Here is a 24,235-nt window from a genome sequence, read left to right as displayed (position 1 = left end):
GTATTACAGCCACCAGATTGGGCCCACCAGACTCCACCTTACCCACATCCCAGAAGAAGAGGACGAATGAGTGAGCACTCCTGCAGGTGCTCCCTATGTACCCTAATAACCCTGACCTGCCTGAAAGCCCACCTCCTCTCCCGATACAAATCCTCCAGGTCCTAGCTACTGCTCCCTCTCCCTTTGCATCAGGATTCTCACCTTTCCATGGGACTGCCTTCTACAAAGGGATTTCGATTACCCATGGGACAAGATTTCCTTCTTTCTAGATCCTAAACATACTTTTTCCCCCTTGGAACAATCCCGAGCCTGGAAGTGTGAATTAACTCTCCTTCTCATCCTATTCCAGCCCTCCTCTCCTACACCCATAAGAAACTTTCTCACCACCACTCATCTCAAACGAACACTTAATCTTACCCATTCCCTCCTTAGCCGGGAATTGCTGGCTCTGCCTTTCCCTCTCCTCTTCAGTGTATACCACCATCCCTATACCAATCGAGAGATGGAATCAGACAAAAATCGCTGTAGCTTATAAAAAGGAAAAGGGAACTATAGTTCTTAAAAAGGCAAACACCCTTCTAGGTAATTATCCCACAGCCCAGGCAAATCAACCCTCCCTTCTTTTCTGTTTTTATATTCTATCTCTTATAGGGAGGAAGGTAGCTCCTTCCTCCCTCTCAGTCACAAGCCCTATCACTCCACACACCCCACTAATCGTCCAAGCCCCTTTATGCTTTATAAGGTCACGGGGCAATATAATAATAGGCCATCTCCCACCATCAGCTTGCAACACCACAGTTAACCTAGAACTACCAAACGGCCATTGGTCTCAATGAGTGGACTACCAGATCTCCCCAGAAGCCAATGGTTATTTCCTACAGCCAGTCTGTTTTACTTCTTATATCCAACCATCCAGGCCCCAGGGTTGGGTAGGGTATCGTCTAAAATTTAGGCTGCAGTTGTGACTGGCTTCTCCTTCCAATTTCCTGATTCGTATCAACTTCTTTCTTTCTTTTAGAAATCACTATCATTCATCATTTTAAAAAGAGGGGCTCTGTGTGACTCAGCAGGTCCCTTCTCTGGTCTTAATCACCTCTCTCCAAGAAGAGAGCAGCTAGCTCTGCTTGTGGGAATTCAATGAAGGCTATTATAACCAGGAAGCCAGAATATAAGAAAGTGATATCAGCATAAAGGGCCCAGACAACAGCCTCCCTATCACTTTCACTACACCAAAGCATATGGAATTTTTTTTTTTTTAAATTCATAATTCAAACCTGCAACCACACCTGAACCATGTCATCAATCCTTGCTAGTCCCTGGGCCTGCCTACACAGGTCTTCAACTGCAACCCTGGAAGCAGCATTAGTGAAGGGGCCACGCCCTGACCCAGACTCCTCCTGAGAGCTGCCTGGAGCACTTGCTGCAAGTTCCACACCGCACCCCCCCCCCCTCGGCCTCCCAAAAAAACTTCACAGATCAGAATCACAAACTCCTCACAATTTAGAGCTTTAAAGATGAAAACACCAAGCAGCACAGGGAATTTAAGAAATACATTCAAAGTCCCACAGTGTCTCACCACGATACATCCCAGACAGGCTCCTGTGCCCTCCCCTCTATGGCCTTCCCTGGTCAACTATATTCCAGAGTGTCCTCAAAATCCACAGAAGTAGTCCTGTGACTCTGCAGGGAGGACTACAAGCTGACTTTGCTTTGTGGCCTGTCACTGTCATCAGTTATGGTCATGAGTAGGACTACATAAGGGGTCCTGGGAATCTTCCCAGCAAATCACGGAAGCTGGAGTGGTCGCAAGGCCCTGACTCACCTATGCTATGTTTATAGAATGGGCCTGGCTACCTCCTAGAGTGCATCTGTAAAGGGTCCTAAGGGAGGCTGTGATACCCTGTAGGATCAGACCTTTTCTGCAACTGCGGGAAATAGAGAATTTTAAATACAAAGAATCTTCCTTTATTCCAAACCCCCTTTGTATATGAAGCTGTTCAAGTTTAGAGAGGAAATATGTTTGGGTAACAGCTTGACCAGATGAATTCTTAATTATTTGAAAATATTTTACTTGGATGTGCTTCTTTATGAGTGACCAAATGTGGTTCCTCAGATAAACTGGGCTCTCACCCTTGAACTCAGATCATCATGGGAGGGGCAGGTGCTGGGCTCTCTCACCTTCTGCCCTGTAGCCCCACTGGTTGCTCACCAACATCCACATCCCATCTCTTTGCTGCATAACAGCATTCATCTTTATTCCATGGTAGTGGCAAGTCAGGAATGGGCAGAACCTAAGTTTAGTCATGTAGTGCAAGAAGAGAGCCACAGAGCAATGGGCCCAACCTTGCCCTTCTTCTTGACTCCACTTTGAGATGCAAGGTGATCAGGTGCCCAGTGTAGTGCAGACTGATCAGGTCTTCCTGCTGCATGTGGCTACGGCATCCTACCCCAGTCCTTCTATCTTTGGGAGTCTTGTCATAATGCATCAGCCAAGTCCTGAGAGTTCCCAGGGTCATACTGTGGTTGGCATGTGCCCTTTACAGCCAGAGGTTCCACAGTGGTGTCAGTTTCCCACGGTGCCACATTGCTCTCCCTCTGCCACAGTTCAGCACTCAGTGAGTGAGCAGAAGCCCCTTCTTCATCATGGTGTTGGGTTCTAAGAAGTTCTGCAGATGCCAACAGAAGAGAGAAATGTCTTCCTTTCACAAACAGAGGACAGCCCCCCGAGCAGTCACAGCAGCCAGTACTTTCCCATCTTACAGAACCAGGGTGATCATGATTTCGGTAAATAAGTAAGTGTCCTCAAACACTCGAATGAATGAGCTCACATTTTAGCACTTCTGAATAAATACCCTAGATATCAGAGACAAGTCTTACAAGGTAAAAATAAAATAAAATCTTAAATTTTTCTCATTCCAAAGACACATTCAGGTATTGAGAATAGGCAGCAGCCAAGCTCTTGATGCTTCTGGCAGAGAAGCATCAAGGGGACCTCAGGGGACAAGCAGGGCCCATCTGTGTGTGGTTCCAGTTGGGAAGCAGCACACTAATGTTCAGACTAAGGGATGGAAAACTGTAAAGAATCAAAAGCTTATGAAGGAAGCCTGGAGAGAGTAGGTAATCATCTAAACCAACCTAAACGATATTTACTTAAAGATTTTTTTTCAAGTTGTGGGAAAATTTAACCATATAAAAAGTTAATAAAATAGTATAATTTGAAGCAAGTAGCAGACATCATACAATTTCATCATGAACACTGTAAGTGGTAAGATGCTTTATAACAACCTAGCAGTGAGTCAGCAGCAGGTGCTTGGGCAGGCTGAGCCTCCTCAGACGACCTGCTAATGAAAGGTTGGCCTGCTTGCTTTTCCTACACAGATAGCCAGACCTGCTTCGGTCCTAGGCTGGAAGGGCCAAGACACGGCATGTGCAGCCTATGCCCAGCCCTGGCTCTGGGGCACGCTCTGGCCAGAGTTTCTGGAAGGATATTGAAGTATTCAATATTCACCTCAATACTCATATTCACCTGGACATGAAATGTTCAGGGTGCGACCATGACAAACCACGTCAGGATGAATTTGCTTTGATTAGGCATGGATGTGTAGGGTATTTCCAGCTTTCACAGCAGACAGGTGTTGTTCTTGGCAAGCTGCCCCCAACCTTGACTAATTGTTGCAGAGACCAGCCTGCTATGGACTGGGTCATGTGCAGCAATTCCTGAGGGTCTATGAAACAGAAGGCTCTTAGGAAGCTCGGTGGTCTCTGGAGGAGGCTCAACAGCCTCTGTCCAGTCAGAGCACAGCCAAGGAAACTCAGTATTTGCCACTCAGAGCCTCAACTTCTGGAGCCTTCTGCCATGTACACCTACACCTTATAGAGCAAGCTGGACCACATCTTCCCAGCAGAGGGCGCTAGAGGAACATGCAGAACCAGGATGCAGGGCAGTCTCCAGGTCGGTTGCTCTTGAGGACCCTAGCCTCAGGCCAAAGGGACCAGCATCTATTTCAGTCACTCATCGGAATTAATAATTCTCCCCTGTGTGGCTTCTCCCCCTTCCTCACAGCTGGAGGTACAGCCCTGCAGTGGGCAGGTGTGTGTCTCTCAGAAAAATGGCCTCATCCATCTTCGCCCATATTTCTGAGCAAGAAATGCTCCTACAATTAGTACGAAGTTAATATCCAGCTCAGATTTTCTGCTGACCAGGAAGTACAAGTAGGAAGAAGACAGGTTAACAGGTAACTAATCATGGCCTACAGACCTAGTAGGGCCAGGCAGAGGGCCTCCCACTGGTGTACATGGTGCACAAAGATCAGCTAGTTTAGAGGCTCCTAATACAAGTGATACTTGACATACCCGTGAACCAAAATCATCTCACTGGAAAATCTAGTTTTGTCATATTAACAGAGCAGATTTGTAAAAAAGTTATTAAAATTGGCCCCCAAAAGGAAAATAAACATAGAAGGGCAAGTACTATATTTAACTTATATTTTTGTAACAGTCCTTGCTTGGAAAATTCTATTTTCAAAATGGTCTTCACTTTTTTCCTACTTCACAGTGATTTTTCTCTACATCCAGACTCACAGATAGTAAACATAAGCACTCCTGGGGTGCCCCAAAAACCTTCTGGACCCCTCAGAGAACTAGCATGCACACCTCCTGCTGAGAAGATGCGAACCATCAACAGACTAATCTGTGAGGCCTGCTGGAACACACAAACCTAAAAAGCCACCATCAAGATAAAATGGGCCCTTAAAACCTATATAATTTATTAACCAATGTCACCTCAATAAATTCAATTAAAAAAATTTTAAAGACATGAAACAGTCCTTGTAAAGAAATCCTACCAACCCGATAGGGTGGGTAGTCAAGATCATCCACCCCTAGGCATGCTCCACAGAAATGCAGATGCACCAACATCTGCTCAGGTAGCACATTCTCTCAGGAGATGGGAACTCAGCACTATCTCCTTGACTCTGAAATCAAGGCTCCAAGAACACACAGGACCACCCCAGAACCCCTTCTGGAGTCTTTCAGACCCCCACACCCAGGCAGCCAATAACCAACAGCAACAGCACACCCTCCACAACTAGAACTGGCATGGGCATTAATAACAGGAGAGGATATCCAGGCCTGGCCTGATCTTCTCTGGACCTAAAGCCTGAGTCACAGAATCCCTGTGAGCACCCCTCCATTCTGGTGGGAGCCCATGTCCACATACATACTCACATCTTCCCTCTGCTCCACGGCCCCTCCCCTTGCAAACTCACCCCTTCCCATTCCCAATGTGCCTACTCAGTGACAAAAAACAAGGGTTTGGCCCATACCACCTTCCTCATATCCCAGCCAGCAAAATCATACCCATTTCACTGGCTTTTAACTAACCATAGTATCTGCACAGCTACCATGAACCTGCTTCTTTTAGGAGCACCTGCATAGGAAGGTGTGAGTGAAGGACCTGTGACCTCATGAATAAAAGCTGTGACACAGATTATTTTTCTAGGCTGCTCCCTCTGCCATTTCTCCCAATTTTCTTACATTTACCTTGTTTCAGTACCTGACACATATCCTCACATGCAGGAAGCCCTAACCCATGCCCCATCTTTGCAGGGCTTCTGCTCCTTGTCCTATGGCTGCATTGTGGGAAAGCCTGGGCCCACCTCACAGCTCTGTGGGTTCAACCAGACTCTGTGGCCTTCTGCATGCTCTGTGACCTTTCTCAGCCCTGGCATGCAACTGGCCTACAAGGTTGCAGAGCAGTCAGATGGCTAGTAGGCTGGGAAGGCCCCTGGGCACTAGGATCAAGAGGAAGAGAGTGTGGGCCAGCAGGAGAGAGGGAGGGCAGGTTATTGCCTGGACACAGCATGTGTCCCAGTGAGCAGCTCTAGATGGAACCAACTTAAAAGTGTACACACCAAGTATTATTAACTCCTGACATGTACACATTCAAAGACACAGAGACATGCACGCACATGCTCACACACACGTATACACTCCCACGCACATGTGCACACATGCTCACACACGTTTACACATTCACACACAGACACATGTACACCTATACTCATTGACCTGCACTCGCTGGATCCTGTTTTCAGTGGTCCCTTTGGATTTTATTTCAAATAATTGGGTTTAATTTATGTTTTTGTAGCCTTCATGGAAAACATGTTTATCCTCCAACATGGAAAACATGTTTAATCCCCTTACAGGAGATTAAAGAGAGCACGGAATGCCTGAAAGCCTCATGGCTGGATATACACTTGGAGGCTCCCTGGGCATGCTGGGGTCCAGAGAGCATTTCTGCTATGCACACTTATGTGAATTCTCTGTGTGCTAATCTTTTTATCATCCCCAAGTACCCCCTGGAACATCAGATAAAGAGAAGAAGCTGTGAGGCCTTGCTCTGGGTCACCCCCCAGGACTGCAGTAGGACTCCTAGAATGGGTTTGGGGCCACCTCCCAGGTGGAGCCTGTTGTCAGCAGACCCCTGAGGATGGGAGAAGAGTTGGCAGATATGATATGGGAAGGGTTCAAGTGAGGATGACCTGGAGGCAGTCAGGAAGGAGCCAGGGGACAGGAGACAACAGGAGGGACAGAGGCGGCGCTGGGCTCCTGGTACCTGTGTCTGAGTCCTTCTGCTCTCCATTGGCCCCCACAGTGAAGGGCAGCTTCCGTTTGGTTGCTCTCTCTCTCACCTCCTTCCCTCCATCACTGCGGTCCAGCTTTGGGGTCTTGGTTAGAGAAACTTTATCTTTATCCTAGAAAAAGAAAGTGACACTTTCAGATATCATTTACAAATTAGTCTCAAATCTTCACATCCACTATGGTCTCATTTATGTGCCAGTTAAAGCAAATCTCTTATTTGGGTAATTAACAGCCCTTCCTGCCCGCCAGAATTAGGTGTGCCTATTGGCTTCCTCGGTCTTCCTCTATAAGGCAGACAGCCACGCTCACCCATTAGGCCCCTCACAGACCAGAGCTGCCGTTGAGCCCTGTCCATGATCAAACATGGCCCCATTTCTTGTCCTGAACCAGAGGAGTCTTGAGAAATTGCGGCTAACAAGTATTATCGTGAGTATGAAGAAAGCAGAGCATACAGAGACACAGTTGCCCGAACCCATTTTCCCAGGGAAAAGTTAAAAAGGTGTGTGGACAGATGGTGTCTTGATTTTCAACCTGCCTGGGCCTCCCACCATACAGGAGTGTGTCCATCCCCCAAGAGACTGCACTCCTCCCTTCCTGTGAATGGATTGGGTTCTCCTCCTTCCCTGTCTGACATCCTCTGCATAGTTCCACATGGCCTCACATGACCCCCAGTGCTCATGCTGTCTTTGGCACCACTACAGGCCTGTGACACTGTGAAGCTGTTTTCAGGACAAATCCTGCAGAGCAAGCATCAATCTCAGAGCAGAGCCCACATCTGTAAACCTGAGTGCAGATGACCCACTCCAAAGCAAGAGCTAGCAGGAGAGTGGGCAGGACACGTCTATCCTCATCACCCCCTTCCTTGCACTAGTCTCAGGGCTGGTTTGTCCTGCAGGGTAAGTACTAGCAAGCCCAAGTTCCAGCCCACCCTGACAAGCTGGCCAACCTTGTGCAAGTCTAGCAATGTGTCTGCCTTGATGTCATCATCTGTAGAATGGAAGACAGTGCCCACCTCAAGATGATAAATGGAGATCTCAGGGCTCGTCGGGCATGTAAATTCAGCCACTCACCATGCAGTGCTGTACCATATGAGGTGAGGTCACATGAGCATAGGGTGGTCTGATCCCAAAAAACAGTGTGTGTGTCTGTGTGTGTGAATGAAATGGGCACCTTGTGGCAAGAGGAGCCCCTGCTTTGCTGTCTGCAGCAGGTGGACACCCTGAACCCAACCCCTCAGTGGACAGCACCTTAAGAGGTGGGGATATTCCCAGGAGACACTACCTCCTGCACCAAACATAACTGAATTCCCTCCTCCTGTGGCCCAAATGATCCTCCAGCTTGATCATTCAGCCACAGCATCCACCAACCTTAGCAGATGAGAGACATCCTCAATTGACCAGGGAGATCTCTGCCAGAACATGCTGCCAGCTCTGAGGGCATCTGGAGTACAAAGAGAGGCCACCAGGCAGAGCCTGAGCCATATATGGGCAATACTGCTGGGATGAGGAAGGACCCCTGGAAGATAGAGCCTAACAGATGCTAGACATGCCATCTCACCCTACTGTGTACCTGAGATGTCAGGATACAGCCACACCTGTCACTACCTGTACCTGCCACCACAGAACTAGAAGAATGGAACCCATTAGCAAAAACCCCAAACTGTAATAAACACCTGCCTACCAAGAAAACTCCTGGCCCAGTTGGTGAATCTGACCTATAGATATATTACAAATAATAAAGTATTCAGGAATGCAAGAAATAAAAAGATCAACGTAATTCACCACCTGAAGAAAATAAAATCACATGATCATTTCAATAGCTGCAGAAAAAGGCCTGTGATAAAAGTCTACATTAATTCTTACACGAAGTCTCAGCACATAAGAAGGGACAGTCCTCTACCTGACAAAGGGGGTCCAGGAACCTTCTGCTCAAGTGCAGAAGATTGGGTGTTGTCCTGAGGAAGAATGAGGGGGGATGTATCTAGGCAAGGTTACCTATAATCACCTCATCTATAGAGAAGCAAACCTTCCTTTTTTTAAATGAGCAAAAGACATGAATATGTACTTTGTAAAAGAAAATATCCATATAGCCAATTAACATGTGGAAAGGTGTTCTCTGCATTAGGAAAATTCAAATTAAAACCACAAGATCTAAATAATCCCACTAGAATGGCTAAAATAAAGAAGACTAACAGTATCAAATGTTGACAAGGGTGTGGCAGAAAAACAAGAACTTGAGTTGTTGCTGATGGGACTCAAATGGCAAAGCCACTTGGAGAGTTTCTCATAAAGTTAATGAAATTAGTGCACATGTTCACAAATGGCAGTTTATTCATGATAGTAAAATAATGAAACAACACAACTGCCCCTTAAAAGGCAAATGGATACATTTATTCTAGTGTAGTCATAAATGGAATATTCCACAATAAAAAAACACACATGGTTACATGTAACAACATAGATAACTTCCATGACACCTCTAGGAAAACAATACTGATGCATGAGTAATCACATCATGCACTTCTAGGCCACAAAAATAAAATCCCCTCTGGAACTAGATTTGGCTCAATTCCTTTCCCCCACGCCCCACCCCAAAGGATAACAAAGTATTAATTTTAAAATGACTGACTGTATACCTGAAAAATCCAAAGGAATATATAATTAAATAGAAAATTAGTATATAAATTAAAGAAGTTGTTAGATATTGGAATTTATTTTTATTTCCTACAATTAGGAAATGATACCAAAATATCAAAAGACATCAAATACAAAGAAATGAATCTAACAAAAGATGTTCAAGCCCCCTATATAAACAGTTAGAAAACATTACTGAGAGAGAAAAAAAGACATAAAAATGGAGGAATATGTTTATGATAAGTGAACTCACATTGTTAACCTGGCAATTCTCCCCATTAATCTTTATATTTAAAGCAATACAGTTAAAACCCTAGTAGGCATTTTTTTTTTTTTTTTGGAAATCAGCTTATTCCAAATGCACATAGAAAAGCAAAAGGTCAAAAATAGTAAAGATAACTCAGAAAAACACCAAAGTTCAGCCAACTAAACTACCAGAGATCAAGACTATAAAATTACGGTCATCACAACAGGTGGTCGTGGACCAAGGACCAAAGGTTTGGAACAAAGAGCACAAATTGGAAGCCCACCTAGCTGGTGACAAAGCCTCTGCTACAACACATGGGGGGAGAGGAGGTCTTTTTAGTGACAATGACCATGTGAACATCCATAGGGAAGAAAATAAACCTTGACCCTGAACTTGTACCACAAAACAATAATTCCAGATGAACCTCAGACTGAAAGGTTTTAGAAGATAGTACAGGAGGACATCTTCATGACTGGGAAACAACAGAAAAATACAAATAAAACCACAGGATACTCCTACATACCCACCAGCATGACTAAATTTAAACGGACACCAAGTGTTAGCAAAAATGTGAGTTAATCTGAACTCTCACAGCTTTCGAGACTGCAGAACTGATACAATTAATTTTGACAAATTATTAAACCACTGGGGGGAAAAACAATGTACATGTCTTTATGTCATTACTCTGCTATATTCCAAACTAAAAAGAATGCAAATGTTTACAGGAGAAATGGATAAATAAGTTGCTGAACATTCATACAATGGAATACTACACAGCAACAAAGGAAGAGAACTGCTGCTAAGAAAAAGCCTGTAAATCAGATGTAACGTTGAACAAGAGTTCTCATGTAAATCCCAACAGCAAAAACTTATCTACAGTGATAGATGTCAGAACAGAGGTCACTTTGGTCAGAAGTGCTACAGATTGCACAGAAAGTCTCCCAGGAGACTGACAATGCTGCTATGTGTTGATCTGGATGGAGTCTATGCCAGGTTTTAAAAATGAACTGTAATATATGATATGCACTGATATGTTACTAAAAAAGTTCCAAAAGTTTTAAAATCGCAGCTCCTCATCATACTAGCCGTACAGGGAAAAGCAAACACCTGCACTGCACCTGGAGTGCGGTAGGGGCTCAGCCCTGAGCCTTACAGCAGGAACACAGCTCTCTGGAAAGACCCGAGTTCAGAACCTTGCTGAGCAGCTGGGCTGGGGCAGAGTGGAGCTTTCCTCACTAGTAAAATAGGAATCACAATAGGAACCAACTGTACACATTACAACATGTTTTCATTTCACAAATGGTAAAAGAATACCTAAAACATTGAATTCATCCTAATCAGCCACTTTCGTGTCAGACTTTGATATGCCATAAAAACCACCAGAGTGGTAACAGCTGAATAGGACAACCAGATGGTGACCTGGTTGGCCCTTCTCATAGTATCCTTCACAATAAATTTGAGGTGGGGTGATGAGAGGGAGGACTCCACGCATATCATGTACAAAGAAAGGCAGGCTGGCTTGTAATTCCCCAACACACCATGCTTTCCACACAGAGAAAAGAAAAGTGTAGTACTGTTTAGAGGATAGTCATGGTCCACTTGGTACATTCACCCTGGAACTACCTTAACTATGGTTAATAATCTATAAATGGCCAACAGCAAAAGAATCCAATAGGAACAAAATTATATTAGCCACTAAAAACAGCATAAATATGTCAATCCAATTGTTCCACCTCCATTTGTTGAAAAGACTACCCTTTCCCAACTGAGTTGCCTCAGTATCTTTGCTGAAAAGAATTGACCATTCGTGTATGTGGGTCTCTATGTTCCCCTCATTGATATGCCTGTCCTAGGCTAATACCACACTATCTTATTATTATAACTCTACAGCAGTGATTTTCAACCAGTGTGCGTAAGAGTTTTTAAAATATGCAATATCTAACTATTCAGTCAGGGGCACTGACTTCTTTTCCCTTATTATTATAGGAAATAGGCCTCGGTGATCCATCTTCAGCAGAGTCACCTTTTAATGGAAACAGTTACTGAATTTTCCCAGGGCAAACAGAATATAGGGAGGGGAGGAGAGGTTATAAGAACAAAAAACTGTGTACATGACCAATAGCACATTTTCCAGGAAGATCCACCTAGACAACAGGAGGTGGAGACAACTAGAAAAGGCCTCAGCCCACTTTTTTAAATAATCCAATAGGAGACATAAGACCCACGCGATCTATGAGGAAAACTATTAACCCCATAGTACTCAGCCAATGAGGAACAGGAGGAAGAACTCACACACCCTAGGGATAAATACCCTGTGATCACTGCTCTGTGTGTGCCTGTTCAATCAAACACGCGCTCTTGCAAGACTGTATTAAAAGTCTTGTTTTTGCCATACTTCATGTCTCCGAGTCCATTATTTGAATTCAGACAGGTCAGCATTTCTCACAACTAGCAAATGAAAAAATAACTGCCCTGGTCAGGTGGCTCAGTTGGTTGGAGCATCGTCTTATATACCAAAAGGTTGCAAAGTCAATTCATGGTTAGGGCATATAGCAAGGCTGTGGATTCGATCCCCAGTTGGGGCACATACAAGAGGCAACAGATTGATGTCTCTCACTCTCTCAAATCAGTAATTAAACAAACAAACACACACACATAGCCTCAGGTAAGGATGAAAAAAAGTGGTAATAGCTAACACGATAACCATCTATGAATGATTGAAGATTATACCTCTTTTTTGGTCAAATTGGCAAAAACAATACTTTTTGGTGTGCCGCAGAAGATTAGTCATTAGTTTTATGCGTGCCATGAGATGAAAGGATTGAAAATCATTGCTCTATAGTAAGGACTGAAATCAGACTGTTATATCCTCCAACATTTTTCTTCTTTTCAAAGTGCTTTTGGTTATTCTAGGTCCTTTGAATTTCCATGTGAACTTTGGAATCAGCTTATCAATTTCTACCTAAAAGCTTACAAGAATTTTGAATGGCTAATATGCTGAATATATAGATCAATTTGGGGAGGATGGTATCTAAATAATATTGAGATTTTTCTGACAAATGAGTATGGTATAATTCTCCATTTGATTAGGTCTGCCTAATTTCTCTCAGCAATGTTTTGTAGCTTTCAGGGTACAAGTCTTGCACATCTTTCGCCAAATTTATTCCTTAAGAATCCATATTTTGCCCGGCTGCGGTTTGATTCCCGGTCTGGCCACATGCCCAGGTTGCAGACTTGATCCCCAGCAGGGAGCCTGCCGGAGGCAGCCAATAGATGTTTCTCTCTCATTGACATTTCTCTTTCTATATACTTCTCCCCTCCTGTCTAAATAAATCAATAAAAAGAACATTTTTTAAAAAAGAATCCATATTCTGACACTACTATAAGTGTATTTTTAAATTTTAATAGCTGATTGTTCACTAACAGCATTTAGAAATATACTCTGCATACTGGCTGTGTATTGTGCAACCTTGCCAAGCTCACTTCTTAGTTCTTGGATCTTTTGTGTAGGTTTCTTAAGATTTTCTACGTAGATGATCATGTCCTCTGCAAGGAAAGACAGCTTCACTCCTTCCTTTCCAAACTGTGTCCCTTATTTCTCAAAGGCCTAACCTGCCTTCACTTGTGAAATCTGATTTGAGCATCTGAGGGTGTCAGTATTTGCACAGTAACGCCTAGTAATAAAGCATTGAGAGAACACAAAAAGGCTCCTCCCAAGAGCTTACTTATTATGATGGGGAGAGATTGTATGACAAGCAAATGCAGGTGTGTCAAAGGGGAGCAAATGCTACATAGAAGGATCATTTAGTACAGAGAGCAGAAAGGGTGCAGGGTAGGCTGGTGCTACTCAATTTGAATCAGCAGTTGGGGAAGCCCTTGTGGCTAAGTGAGCAGAAACCTGTAAATAACTCCCAACTCCAGGACCAGTCTGGGCACAGAAGAGGACCTTGGCCCATCTCATATCGTCTGTGGTTTTTCTCTATTTCTCTCTCTGCCCTCACAAAACAGAGAGACAGATAGACAAACAGAAACCCCAACAGCTAAGACTCTCCAGGTCAGTGGTCGCCAACCTTTCGGACCTCACAGACCACTGGCTGGCGACCACTGCTCCAGATGATAGAGATTGCAGGAATCCATCTGTGACAATAACCTGACTTTGCTGGAGATTTCACTGTCATCAGAAGGCCTATCTGAAGCATGAAAAGAGTTGACACTCTCAGGGGTCTGGGATCCAAGAAAACGGGACCCATCATCATCCTTTCTGTGATTCCATTATAAGGACATAACATCCTACTCTTTCTTCAACCAATTTCTTTTGGATTTGTGGAACCAGGTGCTCCCAGGGCTCCTCAGTGTCAAAGGAACAAGCATGGAGACCTGTGGCCCTGCAGATTCTGTTTATTACGGCCTTGTATAGAGCAAGAGCTGAGCAGACTTTCTGAACACTTTTGACAACCCAATATGGAGTCAATGTCAGCCATGACAGTCATATCAAGTGCTATGTCAAGACTGAGGTAATGGGGTATAACAGGAACATCCTTTGGATGGCCCAGAACATCAAAAAAATCACAAGTCTGAACACTCTGATAAGGACTCCATCTGGACACCGATATGAGTGCACTCCATCCACTGTGGGCTATAAGAACTCAGAACTCTAACTATTCAATGCCCCAGCTTGGCTGTACCAAGGATCATACCCAGAGCCCTGCCAGAATTCCACTCCACCAGATATGTGCCACCACTATAGGGGCCTGGCTTGAGACCAAGACCCATGTCTCCATCTGCAGATGTGGCCAGTGACCAGGACTTTGCACCAAACGATTGCTTTGCTTGCTTCTATCGTGTAAGCCCCCCTTCTCTGTATGTAACTTGAATGCAACTCTATTGGGTTACTGGGGAGGACTCCCCTAATAAGCCCGGCATATGGAAAAACAAACGTGTGTGCGTGACTCCTTTCAGGGATGCTTCCTTGCTCATGACAGGCCATGTCCAAGAACTGCCATAAAACCACAGTACGAAGCAGTTACAAGCCGAGGCCACTTCAACCATGCCCCTTCTAGCTTCAAAATTGAGGTCAAACCCTGGCTGGGTGCTCGGTTGGTTGGAGCATTGTCCTGTACACCAAAAGGTTGCTGGTTCGACCCCCAGTCTGGGCGTGTATGGGAGTCAACCGATTTGATGTTTCTTCCTTAGTGTCTCTCTCTCTCGCTCTCTCTCTCTCTCTCTCTCTCTCTCTCTCTTAAAGAAATCAAGAACAAAAAACTGAGGTCACTACTGAAATTACTCCTCTTGGATGAAAGGGGGCGGATCACAGGGTTATAGCACTCCCACTCACAGCACTGACAAGGCCACTTCTAGAGGTAGGCCCCATCCCTCAGGGAGAGGTGGGCCTGCTGACCTTCAGGGAGGCTGCGTATAACCCAGGGGTGGGCAAACTTTTTGACTGGAGGGCCACAATGGGTTCTTAAACTGGACCGGAGGGCCGGAACAAAAGCATGGATGGCGTGTTTGTGTGAACTAATATAAATTCAAAGTAAACATCATTACATAAAAAGGTACGGTCTTTTTTTTTTTTTTTTTTTTTTTAAGTTTTATTCATTTCAAACGGGCCGGATCTGGTTTGCCCATGGCTGGATAACCTCTACAGACAAGACTTTAGGATTTCCTCTAAGAACAATGTGAAGGGAATACTGGATGCTACAGCTTGTGGTATGCACAGTACATACACTGTTCTGACAGAGCACTCACCACATCCTTGAAGGACTTGTTAAAACAGAGGGCAGGCATCCACCCTTAGCCTTTCTGATTTTTTGTGCATTCCTAAAAGGTTCCCAGGTGATGCTGATAGTGCTGGTATGAGAAAACACTTTAAGAACCACTTATCTAGCACAAAAGAAAATGAACTTTACTACCACATAAACCTGGAGTAACCCTGAGTTGTTGTGCAGTCTCCTCTCTGAGCAGTGTGTGACAAGGAAGAAGGATCTAGCATGAGATGGAAAGAAGGTTTCGTGTGGGAAGGCCCCAGCCTGGGAGTCAGGGCCTAATTTCTTGCTGGATGGCTTCAGACACCACAGCAGCCCTTGGCTTCTCTGCACAGAATACCCTCATCCACAGAGGGGCTTATTGGTTCCTTCTCAGGCTCCTTCCAGCTTGGATGTTTTGATATTCTGGAGTCTGCTGCCGGGACAGAGCATTTCCTGGGTGGGATCCTGAGGAGGCCCTAAGGAAGAGCCTGTCTGCAATGCAGCTGAGTATGTTGCCCAAAGAATCCATGCAGAAGACCCTGTGCCAAAAGGACACCAGGAAACTACCAAAAACAGCATCAGACTCCTGCCAGTGTTGTGGGCCCTTTTTCCACTGTTCACAAATGTATCACTTATATCACGATTCTTTTGCAAGAATCTAAAAATATGTTTCTTTCGGTAACATGGATCAGTATCTGAAGAAAACAGAGTTTATGAGAGAAAAGAGAACAGAACAAATTCAGCCATGTGTCAACAGCAGAACCGGCAGCTCTGTGTCCCTGGGCTCTGCCATCCCACGATTCTTGGGCCCTCAGGTACAGCACTTTCAAGTCACAGCTGCCACCAAGTACATCTTCCCAATAATTCTATTTTGAATTGCCATTTAGGCTGAGTAAGTTCCTAGAGTACAGAGTGCCTGGCTCCATTATGTGGCATCTTCAGTGTTAGAATTTGTCAGCCTCTATGGGGAAAATGTCTGGCTTTCTCTTGGGTGGTTTTTTTCAAAAAAAAGTACGAAGCTACCTTACTGAGAAAAATACCAAAGCAAATCCACACATGTCCTGAGGCATATGTGTACACGATGCTCATATCAACCACACCAGAGCCAGTTCAGTCCACTTGCATCTTTCTCCTCAAGGAAAGGAAAACAGTGCAAACCATCCCAGAACAAGCCCCGCGTTAGGTTAGCAGGATGCCTGCCAAAAGGCCCTGGATCAGGTGCCCACAAGAGCGCAGGCAGCTGCCATCTCCAAGGAGGCACCGACTCTTCCAATTTGGCTTTGGGCAAGAAGCCCTTCTGGGCAGGCCCAGCTGCAATTCCACATTGTGGAAAACCCGGGCCAGAGGGAATAGCAGTTTGGAGCTCCTGAGGACCCAGTTTGGAGGCAGAGAAAGCAGGTGGGCAGGGCTGTATGGGCCTCTGGCCCAAGAGCAAGTCATAAGTGGGCCTCTTCCTCATCCTATGCCCACAGCTAGGAAATCCTCTTGCAAGAAAAATCCATACAGAATTTAGAAGACAAGGAAGCAAAACACACCTAAAACGTACTGCAATTGGAGAAAAAAATGAAAAGACAGGAGGAGAGCCTAAGGGAGCTTTGGGACAACATGAAACGAAACAACATACGAATAATAGGGGTACCAGAACAACAGAAGGATGAACAAGGATTAGAAAACCTATTAGAAGAAATAATATCAGAAAATTTCCCTGAGGTGGGGAAGAAAAAAGTCACACAAGCCCAGAGAGTCCCAAACAAGGTGAACCCAAAAAGACCCACACCAAGACACATCATAATTACCATGGCAAATGTTCAGGACAAAGAGAGAATCTTACAGGCTGCAAGAGAGAGACGGAAAGTTACATACAAGGGATCTCCCATTAGATTGTCAAATGATTTCTCAACAGAAACACATCAGGCCAGAAAAGAATGGATGGAAATTTACAAAGTGATGCAAAGCAAAGGACTGAATCCAAGAATACTCTATCCAGCAAGGCTATCATTCAAACTTGAAGGGGAAATAAGAAGCTTCACAGACAAAAAAAGGCTAAGGGAGTTTATCACCACCAAGCCAGCAATGCAAGGAATGCTAAAGGGACTGGTATAAAAATAAGAAATAAAAAGCTCAGAAAGAAAACAGCCACACAAAAACAGAAATGCCTACAAACAAGTACCTTTCAATAATAACTTTAAACGTAAACGGACTAAATGCTCCAAACAAAAGACATCGAGTGGCTGAATGGATAAAAAAACATGACCCATACATCTGCTGTCTACAAGAAACCCACCTCATTAGAAGGGACTCACACAGACTGAAAGTGAAAGGATGGAAAAATATCTTTCAGGCAAATGGAAAGGAAAAGAAAGCTGGGGTAGCAATACTTATATCGGACAAAATAGACCTCAAAGTGAAGGCCATAACAAGAGATAAGGAAGGCCACTTCATAATACTAAAGGGATCAATACAACAAGAAGATATAATCCTGGTAAACATATATGCACCCAATGCAGGAGCACCCAAATTCATAAAAAAACTCCTGGAAGATATCAAAGGAGACATCGACAACAATACAATCATAGTAGGGGACTTTAATACACCACTGACAGCACTGGATAAGTCCTCTAGACAAATAATCAGCAAAGATACAGCAATCCTAAATGACTCACTAGATCAGATGGACTTAATAGACATCTTCAGAACACTTCACCCGAAAGCCAGGGAATATACATTCTACTCAAATGCTCATAGGACATATTCAAAAATAGACCATATATTGGGTCACAAGCAAAGTATCCCCAAATTCAAGAAAATTGAAATCATAAAAAGCGTCTTCGCAGACCACGATGGCATAATATTAGAAATAAACTACAATAAAAACAACCCAAAATACTCAAACACCTGGAAGCTGAATAGCATGCTATTAAATATTGATTGGCTTACCAATGAAATCAAAGAAGAAATTCGAAACATCCTGGAAACTAATGACAATGAAAACACAACAATCCAAAACCTATGGGACACAATGAAAGCAGTCCTGAGAGGAAAGTTTATAGCTCTACAGGCCTATCTCAACAAACAAGAAAAAATGGTAGTAAATCATCTAACTCTACAACTCAAAGAATTAGAAAGAGAGCAACAAGAAAACCCCAGAGTGAGCAGAAGGAAGGAGATAATAAAGATTAGAGCAGAAATAAATGACATAGAGACCAAAAAAACAATACAGAAAATCAATGAAACCAAGAGCTGGTTCTTTGAAAGGATAAACAAGATTGACAAACCTCTAGCCAGACTCACCAAGAAGCAAAGAGAGAGGACCCAAATAAACAAAATCAGAAACGATAGAGGCGAAATAACAACAGACCCCACAGAAATACAAATGATTGTTAAAAAATACTATGGACAGCTCTACTCCAACAAACTAGACAACCTGGAGGAAATGGACAAATTCCTAGAAAAATACAACATTCCAAAACTCAATCAGGAAGAATCTAAAAATCTCAACAGGCCAATAACTATGGAAGAAATTGAAGCAGTCATCAAAAAGCTTCCAGCAAACAAAAGTCCAGGACCAGACGGCTTCACAGGGGAGTTTTACCAAACATTCAAGGAAGAACTAAAACCTATCCTCCTCAGACTACTACAAAAAATTCAAGAGGAAGGAACACTTCCAAGCTCATTCTATGAAGCCAGCATCACCCTAATACCAAAACCAGGTAAAGACAACACAATGAAAGAGAATTACAGGCCAATATCCCTCATGAACATAGATGCCAAAATCCTCAACAAAATCTTAGCAAATCGGATCCAGCAGTACATCAGAAAGATCATACACCATGACGAAGTAGGATTTATCCTAGGGATGCAAGCATGGTACAATATCCGCAAATCAATAAACGTGATACATCACATAAACAAATTGAAAGAAAAAAAACACATAGTCATATCAATTGATGCAGAAAAAGCATTTGACAAAATTCAACACCCATTTTTGATAAAAGCTCTCAGCAAGGTGGGAGTAGAAGGATCATACCTCAACATAATAAAAGCCATATATGACAGGCCCACAGCCAACATCATACTCAATGGACAAAAACTAACACCATTTCCCCTAAGAACAGGAACAAGACAGGGATGCCCCCTCTCACCACTCCTGTTCAACATAGTACTGGAAGTGTTAGCCATTGCAATTCGGCAAGAAGAAGAAATAAAAGGCATCCAAATTGGAAAAGAGGAAGTAAAACTGTCCTTATTTGCAGACGACATGATATTATACATACAAAACCCTAGAGACTCCATCAACAAGCTACTGGACTTAATACATGAATTTGGCAATGTAGCAGGATACAAAATTAACCCCAAGAAATCCGAGGCATTTCTATACACCAATAGTGAACTTTCAGAAAGAGAGATTATAAAAACAATCCCGTTTACCATCGCACCAAAAAAATTAAGCTACCTAGGAATAAACTTAACTAAAGAGGTAAAAGACCTCTACTCAGAAAACTACAGGACGTTGAAAAAAGATATAGAGGAAGACATAAACAGATGGAAGAACATACCGTGTTCATGGATTGGTAGAATCAACATCATTAAAATGTCCATACTACCCAAAGCAATCTATAAATTCAACGCACTTCCCATTAAAATACCAAAGGCATACTTCAGAGATCTAGAACGAACTCTCCAAAAATTCATCTGGAATAAAAAAAGACCTCGAATAGCTGCAGCAATCCTGAAAAAGACCAAAGTAGGGGGGATCTCAATACCAGATATCAAGATGTATTACAAAGCCACTGTTCTCAAAACTGCCTGGTACTGGCACAAGAATAGGCATATAGATCAATGGAATAGAATAGAGAGCCCAGAAATCGGCCCGAACCAATATGCTCAATTAATATTTGAAAAAGGAGGCAAGAACATACAATGGAGCCAAGATAGTCTCTTCAATAAATGGTGCTGGGAAAATTGGACAGATATATGCAAGAAAATGAAACTAGACCACCAACTTACACAATACACAAAAATAAACTCAAAATGGATAAAGGACTTAAATGTACGACAGGAAACCATAAAAATTCTAGAAGAATCCAAAGGCAACAAAATCTCAGACATATGCCGAAGCAATCTCTTCACTGATACAGCTCCTAGGGCACTTGAAACGAAAGAGAAAATGAACAAATGGGACTACATCAAAATAAAAAGCTTCTGCACAGCAAAAGAAACCATGAACAAGAAAAATCCATACAGAAACCTGGGAACTATCAAGGGTGGTTTGGCCTATTCAATGTCCAAGTATCCCAACAATTGGGACTCTTGGCCACAGAATGGGAGTTATGCTGCCCAGGGCACACTGCCCCACTGGCTGCATCTCCTCATGGGCACAGTAGCACTCGTCCATCCCAAGGTGAACCCAGACTGTCCATAGGCCTCACAGATACATGCACATCCTCACGTGTGCTCAGATCAAGCTCAAGCATCAGCCTGCCCAAAGTTCCATACCGCAGCTCCGACCTGTTAATGTGTGCAGCACGAAGGACTGGGAGCAGAGCAAGTGGTATAAAATGCATGGACACAACTGCCCAGACATCAGGGGCTTAGAGACCTGCTTGGTCAAATGAACATGTTAGCACATCTATGCTCATGAACTACTTCAGTTTATTTAAAAAATATATATCTTTATTGATTTCATAGAGGAAGGGAAAGGTAGCAAGAGATAGAAACATCAATGATGAGAGAGAATCATTGATCAGCTGCCTCCTGCACGCCCCACACCAGGGATAGAGCCCACAACCCAGGCATCGAACTGGGAATCGAACCGTGACCTCATGGTTCCTAGCTCAACACTCAACCATTGAGCCACACTGGCCAGGTTGAACTACACTTTAAACCTCAACTAAATGAATACATGGTTCCACTAATCTGCTCATGTGGAAAAGATGCTAACCTCACTCTTTACCAAATCCAGGGTGTTATCAGATACATTGGCATGAACTAATGCAGCAGCAGGAAGCACCAGCAGAGAGTGGGCAAGCAGCTGCCCCAGAGCTTCTGTTCATTCCCAAGTGTCAGGATATAGCGGGGCTGATGTGAGGGCAGGGAGAAGTAGCTTGAAAGACTGGTAACTGGACTTCGAGAGGTAACCCTTGAGCACTGATGCCAGGGGCCGAGAGTCAGACTATTTAGTGTGGATGGCCTGCCACATGGGCACCCAGGGAGAGAGGGAAAGAAGCCAAGAAACATCAGGATTAAAAAATGGTGATGGTAGGGTGGTATCACCCATGGGCAAGCCAGCACTGTTACCGCACTTCACCAAAACTGCACAAGATGCTTTTATTCCAACTGTAAAGAAAAGAAATCTGAATCTCATGGCAGATAACTGACTTGTTCATAGTCATAAAGACACACATGGAAATTATGAGCTTAACCTCTTTCTGTCTGATTCCAAATCCATGTTCACTGGGCAGCCTCACACTGCAGGAAAGGAAGTGTGCACCCCAGAGCCCAGTGGTAACAGCACATTAGTAAGATACAAGAATTTTAGAATTGCATCCCATTTTCCTACTCACACTGAGAACAAGCCAAATTGAAATTTAAATTATCCAGCAGTGGTATTAATCAGGATAACTCAAATATGGTTAAATGTCAGATTTGGTCTTATTGAAACCATGACAGGAATCCAGTGGTCCTAGAGTACAGAAGTGTGGGGCCAAATCGAGGTTATCTCAAACATAAAACTATTATTTAAAGACTTACTTTGGTACCCCAAACAATAAACATCCTAAAAAGAAAGCAAGACCTCTTTGGCAAGATCAATGTTCTCCACACCCACCCACCCAACAATACCTCCTCCACTGCTGGCTGCCGAGGAGGCCCAACAAGAAAACACATGACACAGAGACAGACAACCAGAACAGGCAAGATGACATTCTCCGCCCTTATCCCTGTTTAGACACGGTGAATGTGCTGAGGATATGTGAATGTGAGGAGGAGAGTAGGACAAGGATCAGACGGGGTGAGGATGAGAAAAGGAGAAGAGGGTAAAGGGGAAAGAAAGGTAAGGGTGAGAGAAAGACCAGGAGGAGGAAGAGCAGGAGGCAAGGAGGAGGAGAAGAGAAGAGCTAGGCCAAGTGTTACCTTTTTCCCTGTTTGTTTCTCCACCATGTCGTTGCTGAGAGAAAATTCTTCTTGCTGTGGTGTTTTAGAACACCCACCCTTGGGCATCGTTCTTCACCCCTCACTTGATCTTCATTTATACGGCCATTGCTTCATCATCAACCGTCTGCTTCAAAAGAGAGGAAGAAGGTTAAAATTTGGTGAAAAACAAAACCCAGGCAATCGCAAACTCATGTGACAGATTGAATCAAAAGAACGTAACCAGCTCTTCTGACCAGCACCCACGAAGAGACCACTTAGGATGTACCCAGGTGGTAAACACCAGCAGAAAAAGTGTCTACGATACATAATTGACAACATGGTGGGGCAAGCAAGCATTTCTCAGCTGTAGAAAGGACCAACCAGCAAAGGTGATAGCCACGCTTCTGGTCAGTAGTGGCCAATACCTGAATCTGACTGCATGCTGGGTTCCAGCAGCTATGGCACTGCTCTTCAGAGTTAGGTACCATCCCACCCGCCACTCCCTCCCACACGGGCATGGTCACACCAAAGGTGCAGTACCTGCCCCTTAGGTCTACAGATCTTGTCTGCCATAGCCTCAACACCATTCACCACCCAAGAAAAGCAGTTCCATTCTCACACTGCTCCCCAGACAGTTTAAGTGAGAATCACTATTCTTTCCAGAAAGTTCACCAACTTCTCCTGAATAAAATGTTCAGGAGGGAGTAATGTGACGCCTCTGAAGGAGTTTCCAGAAAATGTCCAGGGTCCTACGTACTAAGCCAGACCCTGCACATGAGCCCGAGGCCCCGGCCCCTGCATTTTCCAGGAAATCCCAGAAAACATGTTGTATTCATCATGCTTTTATTTCCTGATGTATTGATACCTTAAAAAGTTTGCTGTCTGGGAGAGACTGCCCCTCCCAGGGCTAGCTCTTTCTTAGAGACAAGCAAAGGGCTCCTGAAGTAGATGTGCCTTTCACACAAAAAACTACCAATCAGCCCCTATCTTACTTACACACAGGCTAATTATTTCCCCTAAGGTAAATCAACCCAGCCACTAGGCAATACAGACCAGCATACACTTTGCGGAATTATTCAAATTAGTCAATCCTAAACTGTTGACACAGTGCCCTTTGCCTTCCTACGGAAACTCCAACAAAGATCTGGCCTAGACCTCTCTCTCACTTCTGTATTCCTGCTCCTGACCACCCCAATGCTCTCCCCAGTTGCTCTGCATGGCACACAGTAACCTCTCACTGGGACCTGTGTGAAGAATCAACTTCCTTTCACATCTCCACCTGTGGCCACATGACCTAACTAGACATGCTTGACATGAACATTCCTACAATATAGGCCGGCTCTCTCTCTATTTCCCAGTCCTCTTACGCTTGTTCCATACATCACACCCAGATTTTCAGCTGCACAGAGCAAGAGGAACCCGGGGGGAAGGGGGGAGTGTTGTTATATCTATTCCATCTTTCTAAAAGTCACTGCCTTTCTTTTAATGCATTGTCAGAGGTAGAAAACCCTTTATACAAACCAAATTAAATGCACTGTTTCATTTCCTTTTCCCAGTCACACACCTTTGTGCTTATCCATTTCGGATGAGTAATTTTTATAATTAATCACCTGGAATTGAACAGCTTCTATTATGTATGATGTGTAGCTTTTGAAAGACATGTTCAAAAGCATTCTGTAAGTGGCAGTTTACCCTACTTTTCCTGCTCCCTGTATGCTAAAGAGCAATATGCCCTTCACCATGCCTTCTAGAGATCCTGTCTTATTTTTCCATATTAACTGATAAATTTCAAAAAAAGTATCCCTTTGGTGTTTACCTGACTTACGAACACACCT

General features: G+C 43.8%; 1 protein-coding gene across 16 annotated transcripts in view; it reads right to left on the bottom strand.

The window, feature by feature from the left end:
• The window catches only part of ANKRD11 (ankyrin repeat domain 11), a 271,667-nt gene that overhangs the window by 36,730 nt on the left and 210,702 nt on the right, over positions 1–24,235 (bottom strand). For 9 of the 16 annotated variants that reach the window (XM_036346978.1, XM_036346977.1, XM_036346973.1 and 6 more), the window contains 2 exons: positions 22,401–22,548; positions 6,617–6,755 (listed from right to left, as the gene is read on the bottom strand). In XM_036346978.1, the coding sequence (XP_036202871.1) occupies positions 6,617–6,755; positions 22,401–22,487 (226 nt within the window). In that variant the 5' untranslated portion in view covers positions 22,488–22,548. Of the gene's footprint in view, positions 1–6,616; positions 6,756–8,009; positions 8,070–22,400; positions 22,549–24,235 lie in introns of those variants that run through there. The other 7 variants (XM_036346980.1, XM_036346979.1, XM_036346976.1 and 4 more) reach the window with 2 other exon arrangements.

Source organism: Myotis myotis, unplaced genomic scaffold (genome assembly GCF_014108235.1).
Source record: "Myotis myotis isolate mMyoMyo1 unplaced genomic scaffold, mMyoMyo1.p scaffold_m19_p_19, whole genome shotgun sequence".
Lineage (NCBI taxonomy): Eukaryota > Metazoa > Chordata > Mammalia > Chiroptera > Vespertilionidae > Myotis > Myotis myotis.
This window is presented reverse-complemented; position numbering and strand designations above follow the sequence as displayed.